At 42.0% G+C, this 26,034-nt stretch overlaps 2 protein-coding genes and 1 long non-coding RNA gene across 3 annotated transcripts in view; 2 read left to right on the top strand and 1 right to left on the bottom strand.

The window, feature by feature from the left end:
• The first annotated feature begins 132 nt into the window (after window positions 1-132).
• Window positions 133-13,074, top strand: cenpi (centromere protein I). The gene is made up of 20 exons (XM_086221928.1): window positions 133-415; window positions 1,565-1,702; window positions 1,870-1,988; window positions 2,618-2,725; window positions 2,903-2,951; window positions 3,080-3,126; window positions 3,262-3,351; window positions 3,466-3,600; window positions 4,265-4,408; window positions 5,687-5,807; window positions 6,054-6,148; window positions 6,272-6,389; window positions 6,565-6,629; window positions 6,825-6,934; window positions 8,697-8,832; window positions 9,740-9,864; window positions 10,303-10,351; window positions 10,885-11,100; window positions 11,500-11,541; window positions 11,689-13,074. Exons 1-20 carry the CDS (start codon window positions 244-246, stop codon window positions 11,824-11,826), a joined length of 2,217 nt encoding a protein of 738 aa, XP_086078054.1. The 5' UTR covers window positions 133-243; the 3' UTR covers window positions 11,827-13,074.
• On the bottom strand, window positions 10,651-16,000 carry LOC147251331 (uncharacterized). Its single transcript, XR_015118925.1, has 3 exons — window positions 15,965-16,000; window positions 11,401-11,571; window positions 10,651-11,231 (listed from the first exon to the last, which is right to left on the bottom strand). It is a non-coding gene; the product is annotated as an uncharacterized LOC147251331 (long non-coding RNA).
• drp2 (dystrophin related protein 2) overlaps window positions 13,393-26,034 on the top strand; it is a 149,985-nt gene continuing 137,343 nt past the window's right edge. The window contains exon 1 of the mRNA XM_086221924.1: window positions 13,393-13,957. The gene's annotated coding sequence lies outside the window, so the exon portion shown is untranslated. The remainder of the gene's footprint in view (window positions 13,958-26,034) is intronic.

Here is a 26,034-nt window from a genome sequence, read left to right as displayed (position 1 = left end):
AAGTGTTTACTACAATTGCCATAATGTCATGAAAATGCAAGGGGCTCTGAACAGAAGAGTGGAACGCGTTTGGTCCCGTAGCGCCTGGCACACCGACTGACTACAACTACCAGAAGGCAACAGTGCGGATGTGCTACACTGCGCAAGCGTCGAGCAAACGGTCGCGCGGAGGATTTGAGTTTCGTTTGAATGGCTGACGGTAGGACGAAGCTGTGGTGTTTTTAAGTGTTTAGCAATGTTGAAATGGCCGCAACGTTAAACCCGCCGGAGACGTCTGATTCGGATGTGGCGTCCTCGAACTGCCAGTCTCTGTCGAACCGGAGCATTAACAGAAGTCTGAGAGTCGCCGAAAAAGAGAGACGGAAGAATGAGGCGGAGGACCCGTTGGTTCTGGCCCTGAAGTATTTCTCCGACGGTAGGTCCGGCTCTGACTGTGTTAGCCGTGTTGATAGCGGACAATGCGACGGCGCTAAACATTCGGGTTTATACCTTCCAGTAACTAGCAAAACAAGCATTCACTTCGGAAAGCAAGTGGCGGAAACTTAAACAATACCACAGAGTTGTGTAAATAGCTAATGCGACATAATATAACCTGAGGGTAGGTTTGTTTACTGAGCGACCATCAACCAACATATTTAGAGGGCCGCGTGAAATTCATATTTTATGGTACGTTATTTATGTAGACAACAAAAGCGATCCAACATAGAAGCTCGACATCAAAACATCAGCACCGTGGGGTTATTGACGTCACCAGTTGCCAATGAACGTATGGCGGCGTATGCAACACACCCAGCCTCACGCCAGGTCATGCAAAAACAAGGAGAATTCGCTGATTTCTGAATAATTCTGGAATTCAATACAGTGATGAACATTTTCGGTCAAACCGCCGACGACTACGCAGAGGCATCACATAAAATCATGTTGCAACTTGAGGAAGAGATGGATGATTGCGATCTTGTCTTCTGATGTTTGCTAAAAGCTGAGGACCATTTATGTTGCTGGAGGAGCGACAGGTTTTTTTCTTCTTCTTATTTTTATAAATGATTGATTGTTGTTATCTTTATTCACCGGGAACCATGGCATGTTAATTAGGGGTTTGTCATTTTTAAAATAGTACATCTTTATGTGCTCCTAGACCAATATAATCATGTGGAAAACATTCAGGATAATACTTTGAGGTTGTTGGAATCTTTCCTATAACAAGTATCAGTTTCTTTTTCCATTCTCTTCCGCCAGTGTCCTGTAAAGTATCCAAAGGCTCCATTCTCAGCCCAATCTCTGTTCTCCATGTAATTGGATTCCAATACTGTCTGTATCCTTCATTTCACATTGAAACTCAAAACTTGTAGGATGTGGGCTGAAAATTCCCCTCAGCAAAACGAACATGGGCCTGAAATTTTTTTTATCTCATCCTTCCAGTCATCTGCTCGTCTACTGTCGGTTGTTTGACCCAGCATCAGAAGTCAGTTTGCATTTGTATTGTTTTTGTTAAACACAGACACACCTTCTCTCTCTCTCTCTCTCTCTCTCTCCCCCTCCCTCCCTCCCTCCCTCCCTCCTCTAGTTGAAGCAGGTACTCCGTGGGTCGGGAATGATGATTTTGAGAACAACTTGGTGTTGGTGGAGAAGGCAGCCAACAGTAGGGGACTTTCTCCTGAGGCAATCTCTGTTATGCTGGAGTTTGCTATGAGCCTTCGAATGGGTAAGACTGTTACAACAGCTGTAGATCAGCCATCAAAACCACAACACATTGACGGGTCATCTTCTTTGTCTTTTAAGGATAATGTCATAAAACAAACATTTAAAGTGTGTGTGTTGTTATCTTGATATCCGTGGACTAATTTTGTGTGTCTGGTTTACTCTATGCAGGGACAAGTCCATGTGTGCGGGTGCTCAAGTGTCTGATCCCTGCCACAGTGGTGCCTCAGGAAGCTGTTGTTCGAGCATTTGTTTGGCTGGGTGTTTGCAAGATACCCATAAGCACACAAGTAAGTGCAAATAATTCAGTTTTCAGGTTTTTAGGAGCTCCTCTTGTTGGATTCAATTTCAAAGCAATATGTTTTTATGGAATTATAGATTTGAGTCGTATAAATTGTCTTCATTTGATTTCCGAAGTGATATAAATTATGATATTTGTTTTTAGTTCGTTTTTAAAACATTAGACATTTTGGAAAAGTTTGAACTTCATTTCTGTGTAAATCACTGCTGAAAATCAAATCGTAGGTCAGGGCACCTCACAAAGGGAAATGATTGAAAAGTTGAGACGTTTGCTTGAGGGTTTTTCCATATATACCAAATATTGTTATGTATATCCTCATCAAAAAGACACAAAAAGGGCCACTGAATATTTTGGTGTTAATTTTATGACATCGCCCAGTCCTACTTGCATCAAAAATGAGCTTGAAGTTGTAAGGTGTTCATGCAAAACCTGCGTAGGACTGCAAATAAATTTAATAAATATACAATTGAATTATGGATAGGTCTCGATATCGACGTCTGTTGTCTGAAGAAGACTTGAGGTGGGCGAGTGTTGAGCCTTTGAGTCTGTATTCCAAGAAGACTTGAGCTGAGTCACGTTTCTTGCATTCATGTGTTTACATGTTCATGTCACTTTCAGGTTCTTTTTATAAAGTGGGTGTTGACCATGTTTGACATGATCGACGTGAAGGACCAGCTCAGATCCATCTACGGCTTCATCTTCAGCTTCGTGATGGATGAAAATCTGGTATGCGCCTCATCAAGCTAGCAACAAGTGCTCATAGGATTGGGTTTTTATTTGCTACGGGAGTAATTGTTGTCTTACCAGTGCAACTTACCACTCTTATTACGCTGTGATCTGATTTGGGATCCATTGAGCAACTGTTGAAGTCTAATATCATTCTGTTTCATCACATTGCTCCAGTGTCCTTTCATCTGCCATCTGTTGTACCTTTTGACCAGAAAGGAATGTGGTGAGTCAGATATTACTATGTTATTACCTGAGATAAGTAGCACACCGTTACAGCTTTCTGCAGTATTTTCCCTCAATATATCCCTTATATCTCATTAACGGTTTCCTTTATTCATTTACTAATTGTAGTGCGAGTATTCAGAGTCAGGAAGCTACTGGATCTGCAAACCAAACTGGTGAGCATCCTGCTGGTTTAATGACCTCCATCATATCTGCACTTAATATGTAAAAGGATGTCACACTGCACTTAATTCCTGTACATAGTTACTGCTTTTCATATTGAGGATGTTGGTGTTGTTTTGTGTTCTCAGGGAAGGCAACCATTCCTCCTACACCTACTGTCACTTTACAAAGTGTTTTGCCCTGAACTTGTGACACTTTCTATTCCATCTAGAATGAAGGTTTGTATGTGAAATATTATATATTTACAACATAGAAGGGATATGGCAATCATTCTACAAGCACTTAAGAATTTTTTTTTCTTTGTTGTTTTTTTCCTTGTTGTTGTCTTACAGAGTGGGTTTAGGAATCACAATTCCCACTGGAAGTCAGTATTGATTGGTGTCCAGAAGAGGAATGGTACCCAGGTTGCCTCCAACATCAGTCTGACCCTCACAATTAAAGATAAGACCACCAACCCTAGGAAAAGGGTATAGAAGTTTATTTAAAATGTCACTTTAACTGCTTACAATCTACACTTCCCAGCTTGCAATCACCGCTCCCTTGGGCAGCATTTCCTCAGCTCACCATCTTCTCACACCTGTATACATGTGCATGTTTTCCCCAGATAAATGATGGCTTTGGCATGCTTGGTTCATTCTTGGTGCTATATGTTGGATTTTGATTACAGGATGTCAGAGGATTTCTGCTGTGTATTGTTCTTGGCTGGTTTATTTGACTGCTTATGCAAAAACTGTGAGGTGGATTTTCACTACACTTGGTGGAGGGTTGTAGTATGGGCCAAGGAAGAATCCATTAAATATAGGACAGACTAGTCATAGTGTCACCAGATGGCAAAAGGATTTTATTTGGTTTTTTTTTAAGCATTTGATGTACTCCTCCTCATGGGTTTGCCAGATCCATCTCAAATTTGGCCAGAAGTACCTCAAGATCTTGGTGATGAGTTTTTGTTAACTGGGGTTACTGTTGCGAGATTGGCTTGGTGCAGGTATACACTGCACTCTTCCAGTGCCCTCTACTTTTCTCATCATTTTTGGCCTTGCTTGAACTCTTTTCCTCCACGAAATTGTGTGCACAAATACCAACCTAGGCTTCCCTATATATTTATTTTCTTGTTTTACTCTGCTTTTTCAGAAACACTGCCACCTGGAAATGCCAGCATTGATTCCTGCAGTTAATAAAGAGCCTCAGACTGAGCCATTCTTTGGTAGAAAGGTGGTCCCCCTGGTGCAGCTCCACTCCTTCGCTCAGCTGCTGGAAAATATGCACCGTATAGAGGTAAACTCTCAAAGGGCACGTTCCTGAATTATGCATCTGTGGGCTGCTGACACCTGGGCTCCTCCGCCTTCTCTAGTATGTTAGTTCCATTACCCCAATGCACCTGGAAACAGACTGAAAATCCTTCAAGCATTTAGTGACCTAATAAAATGCCACTTTCTCCATGCCTTTTCAACCACCCTCGATTTAACGTGTACTGTATTCTCTTAGCCACAGGGTGGTGCTGTGTCACCATAATTGATCTGCTCCCTGGGTTGGGATACTTAACAGTGTGTCCTCGAGGGAACACAGAAGAAGTTGACAGGCGTGTAATTTGTTTATTTGATAAAAGCAGAAACCAGTTTCAGGAATGTGATTTAAAAAAGAAATATCAATTTTCATTGTTCTGTTGATAAATATGGGGGTTTATCTATCCTACATGAGTGATGAAAGCATCAAAAGATGAGTTGTCACAGAATAATGCATTGGAAAAGCTACAAAGCAAGTGGTCATTTAAAGCTGCCTCTATAAATGTCCATTCACCCTGCAGATCAAGTGACCTGATAACCAATATAAGTCACATGAAATGGCTTGCAGACTTTTACGTGTCATGGCATATAGATTCACCCTTTTCACTGCCCACAAAGCCAATGTGACCAATGAGTCTTCTGGATGACGATAAGATCTTCTATTTACATAGCCAAGACAATGCATTTCTGCATGCTTTCGAGAAACATTAGTGTATCAGTTAATACTCATAGAACTTGTATTCCTCTGGAGTTGACAAAAGATCATTGATGAATCCCCTCACCACAGCCCAGCCTGTTGTCACAAGCAGAGTGATGCTTCCTCAGATTAATCATAGAGTTGAGAGCTGAGCCATGTCCCGTCAAGTCTGTCTTTCCCTCATTTTGAATTTATTTATTCTACTGACAAAGTCCCCATATTGTGAGGCAGCTGTTCATACCCAATAAAGGACTGTATAAATTACTGTGCATGATGGAAGAAATGTCCCAGTGCTGGCATTATGGAGATTACTGTGCACTGATGAATTAGCTCAGTAGCAGATTGTTGGCCCTCTCAGTTAGAAGTGAGAAAGGGACACAAGTATCAGTAGATTCTTTAGAAGTGTGACAGTTTGATACGAGAAAGCTAATCATACTCACCAGCTTTTTTGTGTTATTTATGAGATTACCAGCTTCGGGGGAATAGGTACTTGGTACTATTGTATTTCTTTGCTTTGTGTATTTGGGCCTCATTCGGGATTTTATCAGTGTTTCTTCATTCTCTCTCCACCAGCTGCCTGCTCAGATGGGTTCACTGCTGGGCTCTAGTCTGGCTCTGCAGTACCTGGACTGTGTACAGGATGAGTCTGCTCTCCTACGCCTCAACTTCTGGCTAGGCTATGCTCTTCACGAAGGTGAGACGGGAGGAGTGACTAACAACCCTCTGTGACTCCTTTTATAAGGATTAATCTATCCAAAGCAAAGCTGACTTTGAGCTGAAACCTGACACTTGTTGGCATATCAAAGGGATTTTTTTTTTTAGAGAGATGATTGTAAAACAGACCAGGGGGTTCTCAGTAGGTGAAGATGTAGGAAATCTGAAATCTCATGATGCTTTGTGCCTTATCCCCCCCCCCCCCAAACATTTTTGCTATTTTAAGAGTTTTTGTTCTGTCGTGATGGAGGAGCATCGCAGAATTCAGAGGAGCCTCTGCAGTTTTTAGAAAAGCTGCTGTTGGCACACCACTTTCTCCAGGTGAGATATTTCCTGTATTTATTAACAAGCGGGAGTATTTCTTGTCTTCCCAGAATATACCTGCTAGGAAATACTCTACATCCTCAATTTGATGTCATACATGTGTCACTTGTCGTCTTTCAGGAAGGGTTTTCAAGTTCAGAGGTGTTTCTCTACAAATTTCTCAATATTTGGGATGGATCCCTCCTACGCCCACAGATCCTTGGCCTGCTGAGCAACATTCCTGTTGTTCCCAGTTCTCGTGAGTTTGCTTTCAATCAGCCAGTTACATGGGCTCGTTGCTATTCTTTCTGACCTTGAATAGGAGTGTAGCCAGGTTTCATTTTAGCAAGCTACGCCATATTAGGACATACGCTTGGACTTGCATTGTTGTGTCTGGAATGATGTTGTTGGTATAACAGCAATTTTCTCCGCAGAAATCGGACCACTTCTCTTTGAGCCCCTCATGCAGCTCTTCTTCACATCCTCACCTTTTTTCAAGGTAGGAGTTCTCTCCAGTCCATAAACACACCTGCTCCCCACTGCTCATGCTACTGTTGGGATCAGAGGACCACCTAATGTGATTTAATAGCATTTGCCTGGTGTTTATAAAGCACCAAGGGATCCTACTGTAGTCTGATGTGTTGAAACCCCGCTGAGCCGCTCTGCTGGTGTTCCTGTGTCCCTGTTTGTTTAGTGCGGATTGATAGAGTGCCTCAACAGTATGCTGTTGAAGTGGCTTACCTGGCACTCGGTGTATGCTCTGGAGGACGACTTGGACATCAGCCTCAACAGCCACACTTCCATGTGAGTCTCACATATGCTTCCTGCCTCTTGTTTTTATAAGCACACAGTAGGAGTGAAACACATCGGCCCAACCCTAAACCAGCTTCTATCCCCTCGGCCTATCCTCTTCCCCTCCTCTTTACGCTTCCATTATATCAAGGGACGTCCCAAACCAATTAGATCAGTGTGGAGTGTAAGCCATCTTTGAAAGCTTTGGATAGTGCAAAGTGCAAGTGCATGTGCAGCGGGAGAATGGAGGAAGTCAGAAACGCATATGATTTTTACCTTGACAAGAATTTTAGATCTTCATAGTGTGTGATGTTACAAGATAAAAAAGAGGAGATCTCTGTTCACTCAGTAATTGAAGGTCGCTTCACGTATAACATACTGTCACATGCACATCCTCATACATAGCCCACATAAACATAAATAAAATATGTCAAATGTTCCTCCTGGTTTTAACTGTTGTGTTCCCAAAGGAAAAGTGGAAAGGACACATGGAAGTTGTTAAATGAAAGACGAATGCTGTCAGACAAACACGAATACATTATATTCCTAGCCCAATTAAATACATTTTTCTTATTAATTAATGTTTGAAAATATGAAAAAGGGAATTTTCAACTCTTGGTATTTCAGACTAACTGAATAGGGCTTACACCGAAGACACTCATTAGTTTCCTCTCCTTATTATTTCGCTATGGTAACAGGAGCTTCCTTGTTCCAGAGTAGCGGCAAGGGCGTCCCATAATTTGCCTATCCATTTATAACGCCCCCCCCCCCCCCCCCCCCCCCCACACACACACACACACACACACACACCCCTTCATTAGAAGTGCCCTCCAGAACTGAAGATGTAACTTGATTTGGAGCGAAGCTTGGTAGTGAAGTGGGAGTGTGTAGAGGCTCGTTCAGGATTGGACCTTTGTGGAAGGACTCGAGACTGAGAGCAGACGGGATATGGCTGTTAAGCTGGGTTTTTTTTTTTCTTTCTTGATGATGATGATTTCTCTGATTAAAAGATTTCTCACATTAAATCATATCCCAGACATGTAATTAATGTTGTAAGGTGTTGCCTTTTTATAGTTTTTTTTTTTTACTGATTATAGTTTATGGGGGAAGAAAAACCTCAAAAATGATCTGATGATTATGTATTGACACTACATGTGTCCCAGTTCTTGTCTAATTTATTTCAAAGTCAATGCTATTGTCACATCATCTTTGATTTGGCCTTTCTGGGTGAAAACTGAACTTGAATTCCTGCTGGGTGTTGCTCCCTTAATTTTAGCCCTCAGTTTCTTCCCAGCAACAACTGCAGAGGTATGTAGTGAGCAGTCAGCTCATTTAAGATGTAATTCAATTTTTTGGGGGGGAGCTGAAAACAGCACAAAAATCCACTTAAGTGATTGTCTACCTTCAAATATCTGAAGTGGCATGTCGGTTATGTGGGCCTGTCTCACACGAGTATGATTTCACTACAAATGACTGAACAAGTGTTTGGCTTTTCTTCACCTCTTGTATTTAGGGAAGCTGTTGCTCAGAGATTAGATGTAGAGATCATTGATTGTGAGGTTTGTTTGTGTCCCAACATCCCTCCTGATTCTGTGTTTGTCTATGTGTTGTAATGAACTGCCACTCTAGCTGATTTATGTGCTTTCCTCCTGTGTGGTATTGGAGAACTGAGTCACTACGAAAGGGTAGTCAGCTGACTGCTGTTTCACTTAGCATCACTCTGAAAAGCTCTGGTTAGTGTCTGTTTGACTCTCTGCTCTGTCGCCTGTGCCAGCAACATGACCCTGTCAGGGTTCAAGGATTCTGTGATGGAGCTGGTGAACTTCGTGGGTCGCCTGTCCACACTAGGCCTTCAGCTGGAAGACTGTCACTCACTCCTCCTCAACTTTATCCTGGACTTCTACGAGACGGTAAATGAGCTCATGCAGAGGATTGTGTCGATTTGTGATTTTTTTTTTTCTCCACAGAGAAAATTTACTTTATTTAAAAGGTGCGCTTCATTCAGAAATATTTTACCTGGATCTTTGACCTTCAGTGTGTAGACTTTGAAGAAGGCTTTTAGCATTGATCCATTCATGTGTGAAAGATTGTCTGTGCTCACTTCACACAATGACTTAGATTAGGTTGTAATAGTTTCTAGATTTTGAATTGGAGTACACTAAGTTGAATGTTTCAACGCACTCCTTTAACTTTTTCATGTTACAAGTATTTATTATCAAAGCACATCCATTTTTTATATCTTAAAACCTATCTGGAGGGAGTCTTAAGGCTTGAGAAGGTCTGACTGCAGTTAAGAAGGATTTACAGCTTTTAAGGAGAGGCTAAGGCAGCGCCCGAGCATAAAACCTAAACATTAAACATTTCAGACAGACTTGAACTGATTCAGAGAACATGAGGATAAATTAAAACATTGAATTTAAACACATGGCTAAAATCTAACCAATATTTCATAACAATAAAAATTACAATAAATTTACAAAAATATTTCATTATTCTTCTCAAATAGTATAAACAAATATTATAAAGACACTGGCAGCCGAATCGGCTTGTGACCAGTTTGAGAGGATGGTTTTTTAAAGCAGACAAGGATGTTCCAGGAAGGCTTTTCCCCAAGCTCAGTATGCATCTTGGGAACTCAGCATTCTGGGAGAGGAAGCAGTTTGTCTCTAGCCTTATTTGGAGCAAGTACACTGCATAAATATGATGGTAGGATGCCAAGAATAGCTTGTGTATCAGCCTCTAACAAATTAGTCATGGAAAAAGCTTCAGCTGTGAGAATATCTACATTTCACTGGAAATATTTGCCTCCTTCCTCAGGTGTGTGACATGTTTCTGAAGTATGGGCTCCCACTCATCGTAATGCCCCCGGCTGGGGTTTTTTACCCAGCTCTGTTTGCCACAGACGCTGTCAGTGTGGACAGGCTGGCCTTCATCATGTACAGGTGAGGAGTCTTCAACTCGATGCCATCTCAACACATACACAAGCAATACACTTAAAAGTAATATGCCATATGCTTCTGCATATTTGATGACGGAACAGAATTGGAATCAAATTGCTCCATTGCACTTACATGTTAATGTATGATTCATGATAATTAGAGGCTAAGAGGCAAGATACTTAAGCCCTGCTCTCCTTTTTATGTAGAATTCCAGTTTCATTTATAACTCCAGGCTTTAATAGCACAAATCCTTTCAGTGGCGACTAATTGACTACACTCCAGGGTTCAGAAATAATTTTACTAAAGCTAAGTGTAGAAACGCCAGGGCAAAGGAAATTGGACCGTAATTGCGTGATATTTTTTTTAACCATAGATTACAAGCTGTTTTCCAGTTATTTCAGTTTGCTCAGGTCACCGGTCCTTCACTGTCTTTTCCAACAGGTACAGGGTGAACTTGACATCAGCCAAGAGTCAAGAGAGACGCACGGAGGTAAATGCGGATAATTCTCTCTCAATATGCACAATTGCACCATGTACTTGACAACCGAGAGGGATTCCTCTTAAATGCACAGGCTGAATCTAACAGTCATCATGATATACTGGACATGTTGTCCATGTTTAATGCAATTCTTGTCATTCCCTTTACATTCTATGTAGGGCACGTTGACGCTTTGTGTAGATTTTAGCTCTCTTTGGAAAAGCTCTTTTAGAAAAACAAGTACAAGTACATTTAACTTCAGCTGTTAGGCTTTAATACCCTGTCAGCTGAAAAATTAATAAGTTGTTGATTTAAATTAATCTGCCACTGCTCGCTGTGAATTTGCAAGTACATATCAGGCAGCTTGTATACTCTCCTGGAAATGTCACTGGCATTTTTTATTGAGGAAAAAAATGGACTTTGTAAATGGCTTGCACATAAATCAGCTCATCGGATGTGAAATTCTGAATATACAGGAAATTATTAAGCTATAAATCTTTTCTCCCTCCACTTTGTTTTTGTCTAATTTTCTGTCTTTCGAACAGACCTTTCACATTAGCCGCCAGACGTTCCGTGAGTTCAATCACTATGTGGTGGACATGGTCAACTGCTTGTGGAACTCCAAAATGTTTCAGCCAGGCGTGGGTGTACAACTGGGAGAGGAGCTGCTGCTCAAGAGCAACGTACCTCAGTACTGGACGAGCTTCGACCTCATCCACCACCCCGCCTTCATGAGCTACGCTGTCGACTTCCATCAGAAGGTGAGCGCGTGTCATCAAGGTTGCACGATTTGTGTCTTGTTTTGTTGATGCGATCACTGCCAGCTGCAGCCGACTAGATGTTTGTATCAGCAGTCTGTTGCACAGTGTATATCTCCAACCTGTTGGAGGCACTGGGACACGCATGCAGCCAGCTTGGTTAATAGAGTCCCAGTCAAGACAAGGAGACAAATGTGGTATTAATGTAGCTCTCATACAACATACATTAATACAGAAGGACATTTTATTATTAATGGCTGCTGCTTGAGAAATGGTTTTCATCATGTTTAATAATACACATACCTTTTTTTGGTTCTGTCTAACTGCAACATCCAGCAGCGATCTTCTGAGGTTTAGCAGGGAGGGCCGACAATGAATATTAATGCTGTCTTTCTTTATCAGTGTTGGCCAGGGAGAAAGGACAAGGACCTCAATTCCATAAAGGTATGAAGGGTCTCCTCCTCGTTTCCGCATCTGTAATAGACTTCACATGTAGCTTAAGTTTGTCATTCAAATGTAGAAGATTAAAAGATTTTTTTTTCACGTTAGGACTCTTCAGATGTCTGAGATGTATCTGTGCGTGTGTTTCAGCAATCCAAGCCGTGGGGCTGGTACCTGGAGTATCTGTTCACGCAGGGCTACGACGGCCTTAGCCAGTTTATTCAGACCAACATCAGCCGGCAGCTGACAGCAGGCCACGGTGACAGCCTGTCCACGCACCCGAGGTAGATGCTCAAGTCAGTGGAGAGGAAAAACAACCACTTGCGTCTTACCCATTTTTTAAGACTTGTACATATTTCATCTCTTCAGCTACTTCAAGCAAGCTACTTGCCTGCAATCTGAGTATCTTTTTATGTACATAAATTATTTGTGTTTATCGTGTATTTTTAATTATAGTAATATCCACTCAGCAATGATAGACCATAGTGCTTAAAAGATTTTATTTCAGACTTTATTTTTGCAATACACAACAATCTGCTTTTGTTTGATATGGACTCAACATGGAACCCACTACTGCATTGCTTTTCTTGTTAGCTTACTGTGTGTATATATAAGTATATGTGTGGTCATTGTGTACAGTTTGTCGTCTGCGTCTCCTGTGACTCTTTCATATTGTTAAAAATAAATAAGACTTTTACTAAAGTTGCAAATTAATCTCTGTAAACTATACAGATTGCAGAATGTGTAAGCAAGGGTCAAGATTGTAGGACTGGAAACACTTTTGAATGCGTGAGTGTTGCTGACCAATCACGTCTGAGTGGGGCTTTGATTCCACGCAGCTAAATGGTCCATGTGGAGCAGAAGAGGCAGAACACGCTTGTGATTTGCAATCTCACAAGCCATCTGGTTTCCCCTTTTAGTTTCTCCGAGGTCATCTGTTAGTCGTTTCTCACCTCCGTTCCATTTGTCTCAAGTTAATAATCAGAAAACTATAACAGGAAGTCTCGGACTGGATATTTGAAATCTCAGCAAATAAAATCAACCTTTTTGTGTTGCAGCTTTATACTGCAGCTGCTGAAAGTTAATGTGAACCACGTATTAAAGTGTTTTGACCCGCTGTTCTAATATCAGACAGTTTTATATCTTATCTCTTGGTGTCATTAGCTTGTCGGTGGTAAATGTCCGCATTTATCAGTGAGCCGCTGGACTGCCTAGAACACGGTGATTGCTGTCCTCCCGAGCTGCTTCTGGGTATACAGGCTGAAACCTCACATGGCGGGCACATCAGCTTCTTCCTCCCAATCATGTCATGACCCAGAACATGTCAAATACATCTCTGCCCCAGAGATGATTTCAGTGTAATTTGCAGGAAAGAAAAAAAACAACCCAAAATGGAGTTCAGGGAGTAAATGTAACCAGATAAATGCAACCAGTTCAACAAAACATTAAAAAAAAAAAAAAATACAGATCTAATAGAGTGGACTGATTTAAAAAGCCTGTTTGATGGACTTACACAGTTTAAGCATGAGCACCTCCATTATTTCTCTGCTCATGAATGGTGTAGTAATGGTTACCCACTGATGTGATTTTATGGTATAATTTCTCAGAAGTTAGCCTCTACAGGGTTGAAAAGGTCACAGGCAGTCATGCAATTCTAAACTAGCAATTTCTACCATTAAAAAAAAAAAAGGAAATTTGTTTAACAAACACTTGATCATACTGGTTTCTTTGCGATTAAGAAATATGCTTTGATTCATATTTATTAAATGCATTTCTTTTTTCAAATCAAACTGGTATCTTGGTCGTATTTAGTTCTCCCTGGCGGTTTTGCCACTTCATTCAGGCCTGAACACGTTTGTGAGGATGCATGGTCATGAACGTCCTCCCAACAGGCGTGGAAATGTGTCAGTAAAAATGAGCAGGAACCCTGCTTTGAACTTCAGCTTTAAAATAAAAATGGTTGTTGCATTACTGAAGTTGTCAATCAACTGTGTGAATGAAGAGGAGTTGCGGAGGAGACGTGCTCTTCCACCTTGAACCGAATTTCATCCAGACGGCGACTTCTTCCCTCCCGCTTCTCCCATCATGACGCACCGGATCCGTGGAAGTTCTCTCTATTGTGTTCCGGCTCTGACTTCCTGAGATAGTCTTTCCTGTACTGATCGTTGAATCCATCAGATGAGCCGTCGGCGTGAAGGAACGGAGCCACCTTAGCGCAAACCCTCTGATGTTGGCGTCAGAGTCACGGACTCCTCCACCGCGGAACAGCGCTGCGCCGCGCCGCTCCGCCGCTTCAAATCTTCATCTCCACTTTCTTCAGCTCATGTCTGCATTCACGGGAGTAGCTTGTTCCAGCCTCCCCGCTGACACATTCAGCTGAGCCGTTGCCGGTTCAAGCGTCTACTGGAGGGACAGAAAGGTAAGACGGAGGAAGGTTCTTTTTCAAGTGTTTCCAGTAAACCTGACATCCGGAGCGCGGTGTGACGGGCTCTTAAAACCGTCTTTGGGTTACTCCTGTGCATGTTCATGAAGAGACGGTGCTGCAGTTTAGACACTGTGCATCGTGTTGCTCACAGTTTAAGACGCTGTTTTTTTTCGTCCCTGTCCAACCAGACGACATCCGTGTTATGTGTGTTTGCCCGGTAAGACCCGGAATTGTGTGTCCGAACCGTCCGTAGCTGGACATTTTGACAGCAAATTGGAACGCGTCTCACTATCTTTGCGCTGCAGCTTCTCATTCTGAACAGTTGCAGGATTCACTAATTGCGCATCAAATTAATTAGATTTGCTGGCTGAGTGTTCTCAGCTGGTTTGTTACACGGAGCCCGGGAGAAAAGCTCCTTTAAAAAAAAAAAAAAATTCTCTAAGTTTTTCTGCCATTGTGGCTTCCTGCGGGAATAAAAGCAGCATTTGATGTCTTTTCTGCCTCACCAGTTTGCATGGGTGGGGACACTGAGGTGAGGAGCCAGCTTGAACTCTTGATGTCACCAGGAATTATGCTTACAATTTCACGCTTTGCGTTTTTTTTTGTTTTTTTTTTGAGAGTCCCAGGATGCATCGCAGTGTGGGATAATTCAGCGAAATATTTAGAGGGAGGAGAGTAATCCTGTCAAGACGTGACAGCAGTAGTAGCCTATTTTAAATGAAATGCCAAACACTATCTCACTACCTGAACAGAAAATCTGAACTCCCCGTCTGATTGGGATGTGCTAAAATTGTTGTCTGATAGTTTAAAAAAAGTTTATTTCCTCTGTAATATTTAGATGTTTTCAGCAACTGAGACACAGTTGCTGTTTTTCCTCTTCAACCCCTGAAGAATTCTGCCGTGCTGGTGAAAGCTTTGTAGTCTAGTTTACAGGAGCAGTGTATCAGGTAGCTATAAGCTAAAAAATATCCCAAGAGGGTAAAGTGAAGTACAGCCGCCATTTTGAACTAGACATCAGGGGAGACGGTACAGAATAATATCTAGAGAACAACGTCTGAGAAGAAAAAGTAGAGTCAAAACTGGCATCATGAAGTTCCTTGACAAGTCATTATAAATTTTCCCTAAGTTTTTCAGTCCAAAATGGCGGAGAAGGTGGCGCTCTCCTGCTCTGCTTTCACGTCCTGTCAGTGCAGGTTTTTGGTGTTCACCATGGAGCGATAATTTCAGTCGGCATTCTTCTGCTTTTGAGTGCTGCTGTTTGGAAAGGCTTCTTCGCTCCATGAAATAAAATCTGAGCTAGCTAGGTAGCTCACTTGCTAATAGCAACCTACACACTGAAAAATGGCAAGCTTTGAAAAAGACCCGCCAGTAAGGAAGGCCTGCTCGGCTATTTTGGTGCATAGTTTAAAAGGTATGCAATATGGATATATAAACATGTTTCCTGACTAAAATGTAGTTCTCGCTTCACGTCAAGGGCACCGTTGCAGCCCCAGGATGGTTATAACTGACAGAACTTTCAATAATGACTTGAAGAAGTGTCCATCTTTTTCAGGCTAACTTCAACCAAACGCGTCAACGAATTGACCAAGAGGCTGAAGCCAGTAGATAGAAAAGTGAAAAAAAAAGTCTCCACTCCTGTTTTCAATCGTCTTCATTTCCTTTCAAAGAAGTCATACTCTTCAGTACCGATGTCAATGATGCTACGCTAACCTCTTCTAGAGCTCCCACTGAGTTGCCAGAATTACTAACTGTCCCTTTAACATCCCTTTACTTTGAGGCTGACAACATATTTGAGCTGTTGCAACAATCTTCCAGTTTAAACACATTAGTTCAACTCTTCAGATGTTCATTTGCAACTGCTGTTGCCGACAAATGTTCCCTCTCTGTTCGCTCCAAAGATTCAAACACAGAAAGAGAAATTACCTTCATGAAACTAATAATCATCTTGATTCTGAAGATCAAACGCATTCCCTCCCGTCTCCCTCTGTCTCCGGCTCTTACCTGGCTGTTTCTTGTATTCTTTCATCTTTGATTATACAGCCTGTTAACTGTTCATGGCTGAGGATGAAAATGGAAGGTCTCTGGAAGCTTCTCAATAGAGTCCAATGATCTTTCCATCCTGGTGGGTGAATAAAATGACAAAGAACTCCCAGCAATCTTCGCGGTTCCGTCACCGGTTCATTTCCTCGATGAATAGAAGAACATCAGAATCCAGTGACTGGATTGCATTTCTTTTGATCTACAGTGAAATGAATCAAAGAAGGGAAGAAATTTGTTCAGATAGTGGATTTAATAATGGCTAACATATGGTGTGGTGACCGCGGCAGCTTGTGTTTGGTTCTTTGTGAGCAGATTTGACAGATTTGACAGTGTTTCTTAAGGCTGAACACAGTTTTGAACTCTAATTGTAAAAGACGCTAAAAGGATTATGAGGATGTTCCATTGTCGCTCCCTCTCTCCCTCTACATGCCTCCCGGTCCTGCTTTATGTTGCGTTTTCAACACTCCCCCCACCCCCAGGAGTGTTTTTGAGAATATAGATTAAATCTTACAGCATGTTAGCATTTTAATATTCTTTATTTATCTTTCAGACAGCATCACTTGTCACTTGTTGTCATGTTGTTGAAGTGTTTTGTTTTTTTGCTGTTTTTTTTTTTGCTGTTTTTCCACTGTTTAGAGACAGTTTTTCCTCACTTTTGGGTCTGAACGGTTAATCCTATATACGCAGGCGGGAGCTGGTTTCTTTCATAGCTGGTTTCATCTCCTGTGATGAATCCCTAACATGTGTTTTGGGGTTTTGGGTTGTTTATACTGCTGTGTTGGGAGCAAGCTGTGTTAAAGATCGTCTCGGGCATGGTTTTCTTCCCCTACTCTTTTTTTTTTTTTTTTTCTTAATTCAGGAGAGTGATCTGAAAATGTCATTCTCTGTTAAAATCTGCCCGGGGTCCTCAGCAACTAGTGAAGCGTTAAAAATTAGCATCCTACCAACCACTATAGTGACATTACATATTCTTACAGTGAAGACTTGCTCTCTATTTTAGAGGGAGAAAGTGACCATAGGTTGGATCCTGTGATTTCTTGTGAGCACCATCATCGTGAATAATTTGTCAGGTCTCATAAGTTTTTGCTTGGCAGAGGAAAATGAGTGATGAGTCTTCAAATGGTGACCGCAGTGAGCCCTGGTGGCATTGTGATTTAATTACATCTGACCCAGGTTTTGACCTTATTGATGTCACCTTTGCTCCAGTGGGATGGTTAAACGCTTCAATAACTTGTTTTTCTACATTCAGCTGGGTAAACTTCCATTTTCCTGATGTTGCTAGTTGTAGTATTTCCATTTTTCTGTAGTGCAGTCATTTCTGTTGGTGGCATTTGTCTAGGCTGCCCTTCTTCTTTACACTTGTAGAATTTTGCAGTAATATACTCCCACCGGAGTCTGAGCACAGCAGGAACGCCGGAGATATCAGGACCCATCTTCCTGCATTCACAGGGAGCCATTTGTTGTTACTCGATCTTGCGTAGTATGATAAGCAACTTAAGGAAAATGCCTGTTGTGCCTGTGGCACATTAATAAGCTTTTGTCAAAGTTCTTCTGGTGTGTCATTTCATCTTTTCTTCGTCACATATTTTCATATCGGACCATGCATGCAGAGAAGGTTTCAGATAAGCGATGAGCCAGTCTGCTGCTCGCGATCTGTGTTGGTCTGATACTGTACAAAATCACTGTATTTTATATTGAAAAAAAAAATGAAATGGCAATTTAGCTACCAGTTTGAGAGTACAACTCCTTTCTGCATCTCCTTTCTGGGGTGGTCATTGACGGCAACTGAGAACTGACAACTCTTTCAGGTGGAGGACGTATTTCCTCCAGAATCCAGTGAGGAGGGAGGACATTAATATATAAACGAGGATGTCCTGTCCTCACTCACCCTGCAATATAGCGTGATCCATTTTAATTACAGTTGGACAAAGTTTTGACCTCAATTCCCCAACTATGACTGTGTGACTGTCAAAGTCACAATGTTTAACTAGAAATACTGCAGCGGGTTGTGTGTGCCTGTCATAGTGACCTTGACCTTTGACCACAGCCTGGCAAAATATTTTCTTTTCATCTTTGAGTCATTTGGACTCTATTTGATGAAATGCTCTCCATGCATTCCTGAGCAATCATGTTAGGTGTCTTTGACCTCTGACCTCTAAAATCACTTCGGTTAAATCTCGAACCTCAGGGAACGTTTGCACCACATATGAAGAAATTACTTCAAGGCGTTCCCACGATATCACGTCAATAAGACTAGAACGTATATTCCTTGGTGACCCCTGACCTTTCACAACCATATTCTTTTCAGCTCATTGTGGAGTCGCGGTCAGCCAAATTTTAAGAAAATCCCCCAAGGCCTTCCTGAGATTGCCTTAACAGGTCTTCAACGCTTTAAGACATCAGAATGGCTGCGTTAGTCATCAGGCCGGCGCTGCTTCCTATATGCACCCAGTGTTATGTGACTCTAACTACTGAGCAAAACGCTGCCGTGTGTCTTTTGCATTCATAATTTCTAAAATCAACAATCGCAAAAAAACCACCCTAGGACCAGACTGATGGTCCGGCATCATCATCCCCAACTCTCCGGCCGTCGGACAGGTGTGCTCAGTCAAGCAGGCTGCAACAGTTCCATCATCTCCCCGCACCTCTCCATCATCTCCACCCTCTGATGAGAGATGGCAAAATGGACAAATGGGAGGAGAAGTGGGATAGAAAAGCAATTTGCTAACTCCATAAATTCCTGAGCCTGCGGTATCCTTGGCCACGGTGACTGCGGGCTATTATTTAGAATCTGGTAACCGATGCGTTCCTATTAACATCAAATGGGTTGGTGTCTGTGGGTTGTCTCCTGCGACACCTTTATGCTGGTTATTTACTGTCCCCTACTGCAGGCCTCGCTCTTATAGCTGCTGTGAGGGCGGAACGCTGCGTGGCCCCCCTGTGGAAGTCGTCCTTAATAAGGCGAGAAGGGAGAGGGGAGGAGTGGCGACCGGTCACTTCATTAAATGTGTGTAACTACAGTACATGAGGAGAGAGATGCGGTATACTGTTTGAAAGGTGACAAGTAAATAACCAAAGAGGTGACACACATTTGACTTTCATACTTGTTTGCTTTTGTCTCGGAGGATGATTAATATTAATTTGTCCACGGCTTCGGTTCGCGCTGGAATATCTCAGCTTGGATTGGATGATAAAACTTCACGCCCCTAATGATTTCCTGACCTTTCGCTGTGATGTTGACATTTGTGACTTGAATGAGAACGACTGTCAGATTCATTGGCATAAAATACTATCAGCCATAAATGTTCATGTCCCTTTCAGGATGAATTATAAAAACTGCACTTCCTCTAGTAGTGCCATCATCAGTTCTAGGTCTTTGGTTTATGACCACATACCAGTAACATATAATGACATGAGTAGGCGTGTGGAAGATGTGGTCCACCATGTTGGACAGCTACTTTCTATTTCCCGGTTGTGGTAAAATCATTGTGTATTGTAGTAGAGAGAACAGAGGGGTTTAATGTGATATCTGACCGTGTTCCCTGTTGATCGATCGTAGCAGAAGAGTAGGAACATTAGATGAACTAAATAACAACCTCAGTTTTTATTACCACCCCGTAGTTTGACTACTTGTTTGTGTGTCTGTAGTCTGCATACAAAAACTATGTGGCAGACTTTCCTCAGTACATGGTGGAGGACGTAGTATGGACCAGGGAAGAATCCATTCAAGTTTTGGGTGTTTTATTCATAGCACCACCTGCTGGTCACATGTTTTTAATGCTTTAACGTACGTTCACTCCCCCTCAATCTACAGAGCAGTCACACCATTGGATGCATTCAGGGGTTTGACCCGCCCTGGTTGAGGTAAACGCTCCCTGAGTACTCTCTAAATTTCAGTGTACAGTAACGTGTGTGTGTGTGTGTGTGTGTGTGTGTGTGTGTGTGTGTGTGTGCGCGCGCGTGCACATGGGTCAGTTGAGGTTCTAATCTTGGCCAGGATTTGACTCGGCTCAGATGTAAACCATTTAAGATGGAGCTTTGCCTTTGTTTAGTCAGGTACACTTCAAACCCAAATATAGGCCGTAGTACTGATCTGAGAACAGATATACGCACCACATTTAGACCAAAACATTAGTTGCCATCTGGGTTGCAATAAGTTCTCCCTGCACGAGGATAAAATGTTCAGTCTTATTTTGCCTGTACTAGTTCAACTGAGAATGACAGTGTATAAACAAGATTGTATTTTGACACGCAGAGAGAACAAGAAGAAGCTGTTTGGACCTTCCCTCGCACATGCAGGCTCATGTTTTTTGGGGCGCACGGGAGAAGTTTGCCTGGAAGGCTTTCTGTCAGAAACTCTTTTTTGCAGGAAGTCAGTCAGAAGGCCTTTGTAATACATTGTTAATGTTGCGAGGGGATTTATTTTGACCCAAACCATGTTGGACTGAACCTAAAAAAAGGAGTTTGTCAGCCTAACCTAAAAGAAACAGAAAAATGAAATTAGATTAATGGTTTTAATGATGCTATTTCGCTCACACTGTGTCTTTTCTGTTAGGAGTTTTAACTCCACACTTAACAGCGTCCTCCTGACATTTTGCTCCCGAGGCAACTGCCGAGTCACCCCGCTCAGTGCTCACGCAGGCGCGCTGTAACAATGGAGGTTCAGTCACTAAACATGCTCCCGTTGTTGATGTGAGTTTTGGGGTATTGCACTTGAAAAGGTTGATGGAAGTGGCAAAATTTGGGGAAGAAAAGAGTAAATATGAAAAAAAGGAGGCTGGAAACCCCTTCATTTGAATAAAGTTGTCTATACCTCAGACAAGATGGCGGACCTCTCTCTATGCAATTGACAGGAAGTCATGTGACCTCTGGCAGGAGTAAGTCTTTTTTGTGCTGTTAATTTTTTTGGGGGGGGGGGGTGGTGGTGAAGAGAGTTTATATTTGTTGTGGTGTAAATATCGCTAATCCTAACCCAACTCCTGACAACCTAAATCCTAACTCGAACCCCCAGAGGTCACGTGACCTCCTTTCGGTCCTGTTGTCTGTAAATAGGAACTCTTGCGCCATCTTCAGGTGACATGACATTTTTTTTTAATACATTCTAAACCACCTGATGGAGCAAATCTAATGCACATTTCCTTTTTTGCGACTTATCTACAGTTGGTTTAATTTAAATTTAACTTCTTCTCACTCAGTCAGTAAACCCCTGACACATTTCCAGCAAAATTTCAACATCATTACCGGTATGACTGCTTTTTAAAATTTTCCTAGTGAAGTGAAGATGAAACCCCACTCTGTAAACGAGGGTAAACATCTTGCTTAGTAGGACTGCAGTCTTGTGAAGATGATGTTATTTCTCCTTCGGTTGTTTTCCCTTTTATCTGCTTTTGTCAGCATGTGGGACAGGAGTTTCACTAAATATTCGCTGTTCAAACATTTCTGCTCTTTCAAAAACCTGATTCCCCCTTCAGACAGGAGCATCTCACAGTAGATGAATAATTAAACATGTGGTAATTAGTTGAACTGATTTATGGCTTATTAAAGATAAAGCCATTGTTTACTGAAGGCCTGATCTATTTTTATGCAGAATTCTCCGGCTTTGCTGCATTTCTGTTAAAGGTCCTTTTTAAACCAAAGATAAAGGAAAGGTAAACGCAAAGCTACGTCTGATGTGCTCAGAGGAACTCATATATATACAGATCTTCAGGATGGCTCTTGTGTGTATAAAGTGCCCTGGTTGATAGCGTTATATCGGCAGCCCCCCTACAGCTCCTCTAATTGGAGTTAATGGCTCCTGCGCTCATGTCAACGTATTTCCTGGGGCTGTGGAGTTTCTTTTCCCTGGATGCAGCTTCTTTTCTGTACTTGTTGCTGAACTTGTGTCTTGTGAATTTCATTCCCGAGTGAATTGATGGCTCTTGTGTCAGTACCGGTTAGCGTAACACATCTGTTCTCCACTGGTCACACTCCATCTTCTCCACATGCGCTAACATGCTCCAATTAAAGCTGACATGTTCTGATGTTCTGATCACCGTGGTGCAGCGTCTGGCAGTGTGACCTCCAGGGTGCTGTGTGTGTGTGTGTGTGTGTGTGTGTGTGTGTGTATGTGTTGAGGGTATCCATTGCTGCGTATTAGTTAGTATCTAAGCAGGATTATGCTATGGATTTTGTTGCAGGGGTAGATGGTGCTATTATTGATTAATTCCTGGATAGATAATAAACATTACAACTTTTTGAAGCAGGTTTTATCTCTCTGAATCAAATGTTTTCCACTTGCCATCTTAACTGGTGTTTAATATCTGACTCTCCAGGGTTGAAGCAGTTCAGCTGGGTGCTCACAACAGTATAATCGGGCTCATTTGGCATCTGGTTCACCCCTCCTTGACAATTCCTATTTTGAACAGATCATCCTGTAGCGTGTGGGTTTGCAGACATAATCTGAATGTTTCTCACTGAGTCTCTTTCTGATCTTGAATAAATCTTGCAGTGTGTAAAGAACAGCAGTGGAATACTGAGCTGAAAGCAGCAATGGCCAATAAGAGCGAGCTGAGGGGGGAAGCCTCAACTGGATGCTGCGTACTTTAGCTTGTAGCATTAGCCTCATTTGAAACCAACAGTATAACTCACCTCCACCTTGGGCTGCTCATAAGCTGCGCTCATTACTCAGCCACCACTCTGACCACAGCCCCCCCCCCCCCCCCCTTTTCATGCAAAAGATTACTCACAATGCACCCAGGTTACAACGATGTCTGCTTCCATTTCAGCATTTTTTTCTTTAAGTTTAATTTTATCACGTGAGTTTCTGTGAGAGGTGGCACGGTGGTGCAGTGGTCAGCACTGTCGCCTCACAGCAAGAAGGTTCTGGGTTTGAGCCCCGGCTCCACTATTGGATCATTCTGTGTGGAGTCTCCATGTTCTCCCTGTTCCTGTGTGGGTTCTCTCTGGTACTCCAGCTTCCTCCCACAGTCCAAAGACATCAAGAGAGGACGAGGCTGATTGATACTCTAAATTGACTGTAGGTGTGGCTGTGAGTGTGAATGGTTGTCTGTCTGTATGTTGGCCCTGTGATGGACTGGTGACCCGTCCAGGGTGAACCCCGTCTCTCGCCCGTAGCAGCTGGGATAGGCTCCAGACCCCCTGCGACCCTTAACAGGAATAAGTGGAAGACAATGGTGGATGGATGGATGGATGGATGGAGTTTCTGTGAGATTCCTCTCAATCACCAATCTGAAATCATTTAGGATCAAGTGTATGATCCTGCATTTTAATTGAATCTGGTGTGTGTTCTCACAATTCAAATCGGTTGGAATCTCTCATTAAGTTTTTGGTTTGTCACATTTTTATAAATTAGTTGAGATTTGATAGTCCTTTAATGTGCACAAGGTATTAAGTTTATATATCTGTATAATAATGCGTAGGAATCTGCACATCTGGCCATTAATTCCGTTTTCTTGTTGCACTTGTTTCTCCTCATCAGATCCAATGTGTCTCTGAATTCATCTTCCTAGTGTTATTTTTCAAAGTTTACTCACTGATTTCCATAAGCTATAATAATATTTTAATCCAGTGCACCACTGCAGGCAGGAATAGGGACTCCATTTATTACTGTTGGAGAACAGTGGGTTCACGTAAGTAACACCCACGTTAACCCTGTCAACCTTGCTATTAGTCTGTGAATGCAATTTTCTATATTACTGCTCCTCAATAGTTGCCAGACTGTCGTTTTATCTTTACAACTTTAACTCGCCTTCTCGTCAGCTCACTTGTCATCAAAGTCTCCTCAATTAAAGCTTTTATAGATGATCCTCATGTTTCCTTACTGCGCTCATTCTTTGCTCTGACTTTCAGAGTTTACTCTCTGTCTGTGTTTTCTGGTTGAAAAGAAAAAAAAGAGAAGCTGAAACTGTAAAGTGGCTCGCAAAATTTTTCATAATGAAGTTGTTCAGTCAGCCATTTTAACAGGTGTGCCAGGATTTTAATTGTATGCAGATGTAGGTGTAAAATTGAGAGACACACACACACACACACACACACACACACACAGTTAAATATACCTTGCGGAGCCTCTGACCTGGACTAGCACGCTACACAGCAGTGTTTTTATGCCTGTTTTGTTTGTCTGCTGCACAGTCCAACTGTTCCACGCCATTCAAAGGCCGTCAGGTGGACAGGAATTGCTGCGATGTGCCAACAAAGGCCGTAACAAAGAAGACTGCAAACTAGTTAACAGGAATTAAAATACTGTTTTACGAGCCTCTGAGTGTGGAAGTTAGGATCGGACTGGTCTAGTTTATTAGATCAAGCTCGACGTTTCATCTTTACAACTTTAACTCGCCTTCTCGTCAGCTTACTTGGTGAATAGTTGTTAAGCGTTTTGTGGAAAAGATTTCGTACACTGAATATGGCCTTTCGTAGATTCCCCTTGTTGTTTTGCCAGCGCACCTTCGCCGCACCAGACATCTCTCCTCCTATGTGGCACAGCGCAGTAGAGGGATGTGTGACTATACCAGACCAGGGTTGGACTGGCTTCACGTTATCATTTAATTCCAATGTATTGGTCAGTTTGCAGGGTTCAACTTAGAGTTCTTGTTTTTTATTATACATTTGTCCAGTTGGTCAGAAATCCATTTAATCCAAGTAAAATTTTAATTACCCCAGCAAAAAGAGTTTTATTTATCAGCAGTTGCCAGGCAGCAGCGCAGTTGAAGTGATTCATCGCCCCAAAAAGTTTGTTTTTTGTCTTTCAATTATTCAAGTAATAGATGTCATTTTTTTGTCCCTCCTTCACCTTTTTTTTTGTTTCTCTAGAATGCAGAAAAAAATCCAGCTACATATATTTAGCTTGCTGCCAATGGCCAATAATGGCTAGAAACTGATACTTTAAAAAATGACAGCAAAACTGCACAACAATGTTCATTTACAAACTCTCAAGCTCACTATCCACTGCAATCGTCTTTATCCAGCAGTAGTTATCTTGATCAAAATAAAATGCTACAAACTAACTTAATAGACCTCCAGTTTGGCGTTGGTTGACCGTAGTAACCAGCTGATGCTGTCAGGTGAACACGTAATGTTTAACGTTTAATCTGCTCTGCCCCACACCACTTCTCCAGGTGATGAATGATGAAACGTGTGTGTGTGTGTGTGTGTGTGTGGGTATGTGGGTAACAGTTCTTATGAGGTTAAGGGTTAACAGGTGAATACCATTTAACAAAGTCATCAGTGAGGTGTACTGTGTGTCAGATTGCTGCTGATTGTTCGCAGCAATGTGTATTTGCCAATATCTCATTATGATATACATTGATAGAATCTTGATAGATTGTTCTGTGTACACATCCCAGGTTTGATGGTGCACAAAATACTTCTGGCCGGGTCTTGTGATACAAAGGTAAATTGTTACATGACATAAAATAGATATTTTCCGCCTTTTATAGTCCTTTCACTTACCTGTCAGCAGCAGACTAAACCACAACTTACTGTGTCTGTTCTTCTTCTTCTTCTTAGTGTCAGAGAACTAGTAACTCCCACTTCCGAGTCAACACAGTGTTTATTAAAAGAAAGTCTACATTCAACATTGCTGCTCATTCATGTAAATGTGATCTGTAAATCTGATTCTGTAAGGAAACAAACTTGTGCTGTCATGTAGCAGCTCAGGTTCAAACTGAGATTGGAACCTAATTTTTTACATTATTTAATAGATAATAAATCTTTATCGTGATGAAATCCCACGGAAGTCACACTAGACTTTCTAACCGTGTGTTTCACCTTGAAAATAATTACTCCTCTGGAAATCTGTCATGACCTGATTAATTTTACGTGTTGTCTCTCTCAACGTTTTTCATTCAAATGCTGCAGATAAAGAATGAAGCACAAGCAACTCAGCCTCTGCCCTGACATTGTTCCACTCAACCAATGAAATGTGGCTCCCTCTAAAAACGAGCCAAAAAGCAGCTAATGACATCGACATTACTCACCGTCCAGACATCAGCGTGGTTCCTTATTCTGACGCTCAATAGAACTCCACAGGAAAG

Source organism: Aulostomus chinensis, chromosome 13 (assembly GCF_037954235.1).
Source record: "Aulostomus chinensis isolate RoL2024-O1b breed Wild chromosome 13, RoL_Achi_v1.0, whole genome shotgun sequence".
Taxonomy (NCBI): domain Eukaryota; kingdom Metazoa; phylum Chordata; class Actinopteri; order Syngnathiformes; family Aulostomidae; genus Aulostomus; species Aulostomus chinensis.
Note: the sequence above shows the minus strand (reverse complement) of the source record. Positions and strands in the feature narration are given on the sequence as shown.

Bases quoted from the DNA above. Each gene is read 5' to 3' on its own strand.
- cenpi (XM_086221928.1), top strand. From the start codon at position 244: ATGGCCGCAACGTTAAACCCGCCGGAGACGTCTGATTCGGATGTGGCG. The intron at 3,127-3,261 runs GTGAGCATCCTG...TTGTGTTCTCAG, and splicing joins TGGATCTGCAAACCAAACTG to GGAAGGCAACCATTCCTCCT. The intron at 6,149-6,271 runs GTGAGATATTTC...GTCGTCTTTCAG, and splicing joins TGGCACACCACTTTCTCCAG to GAAGGGTTTTCAAGTTCAGA.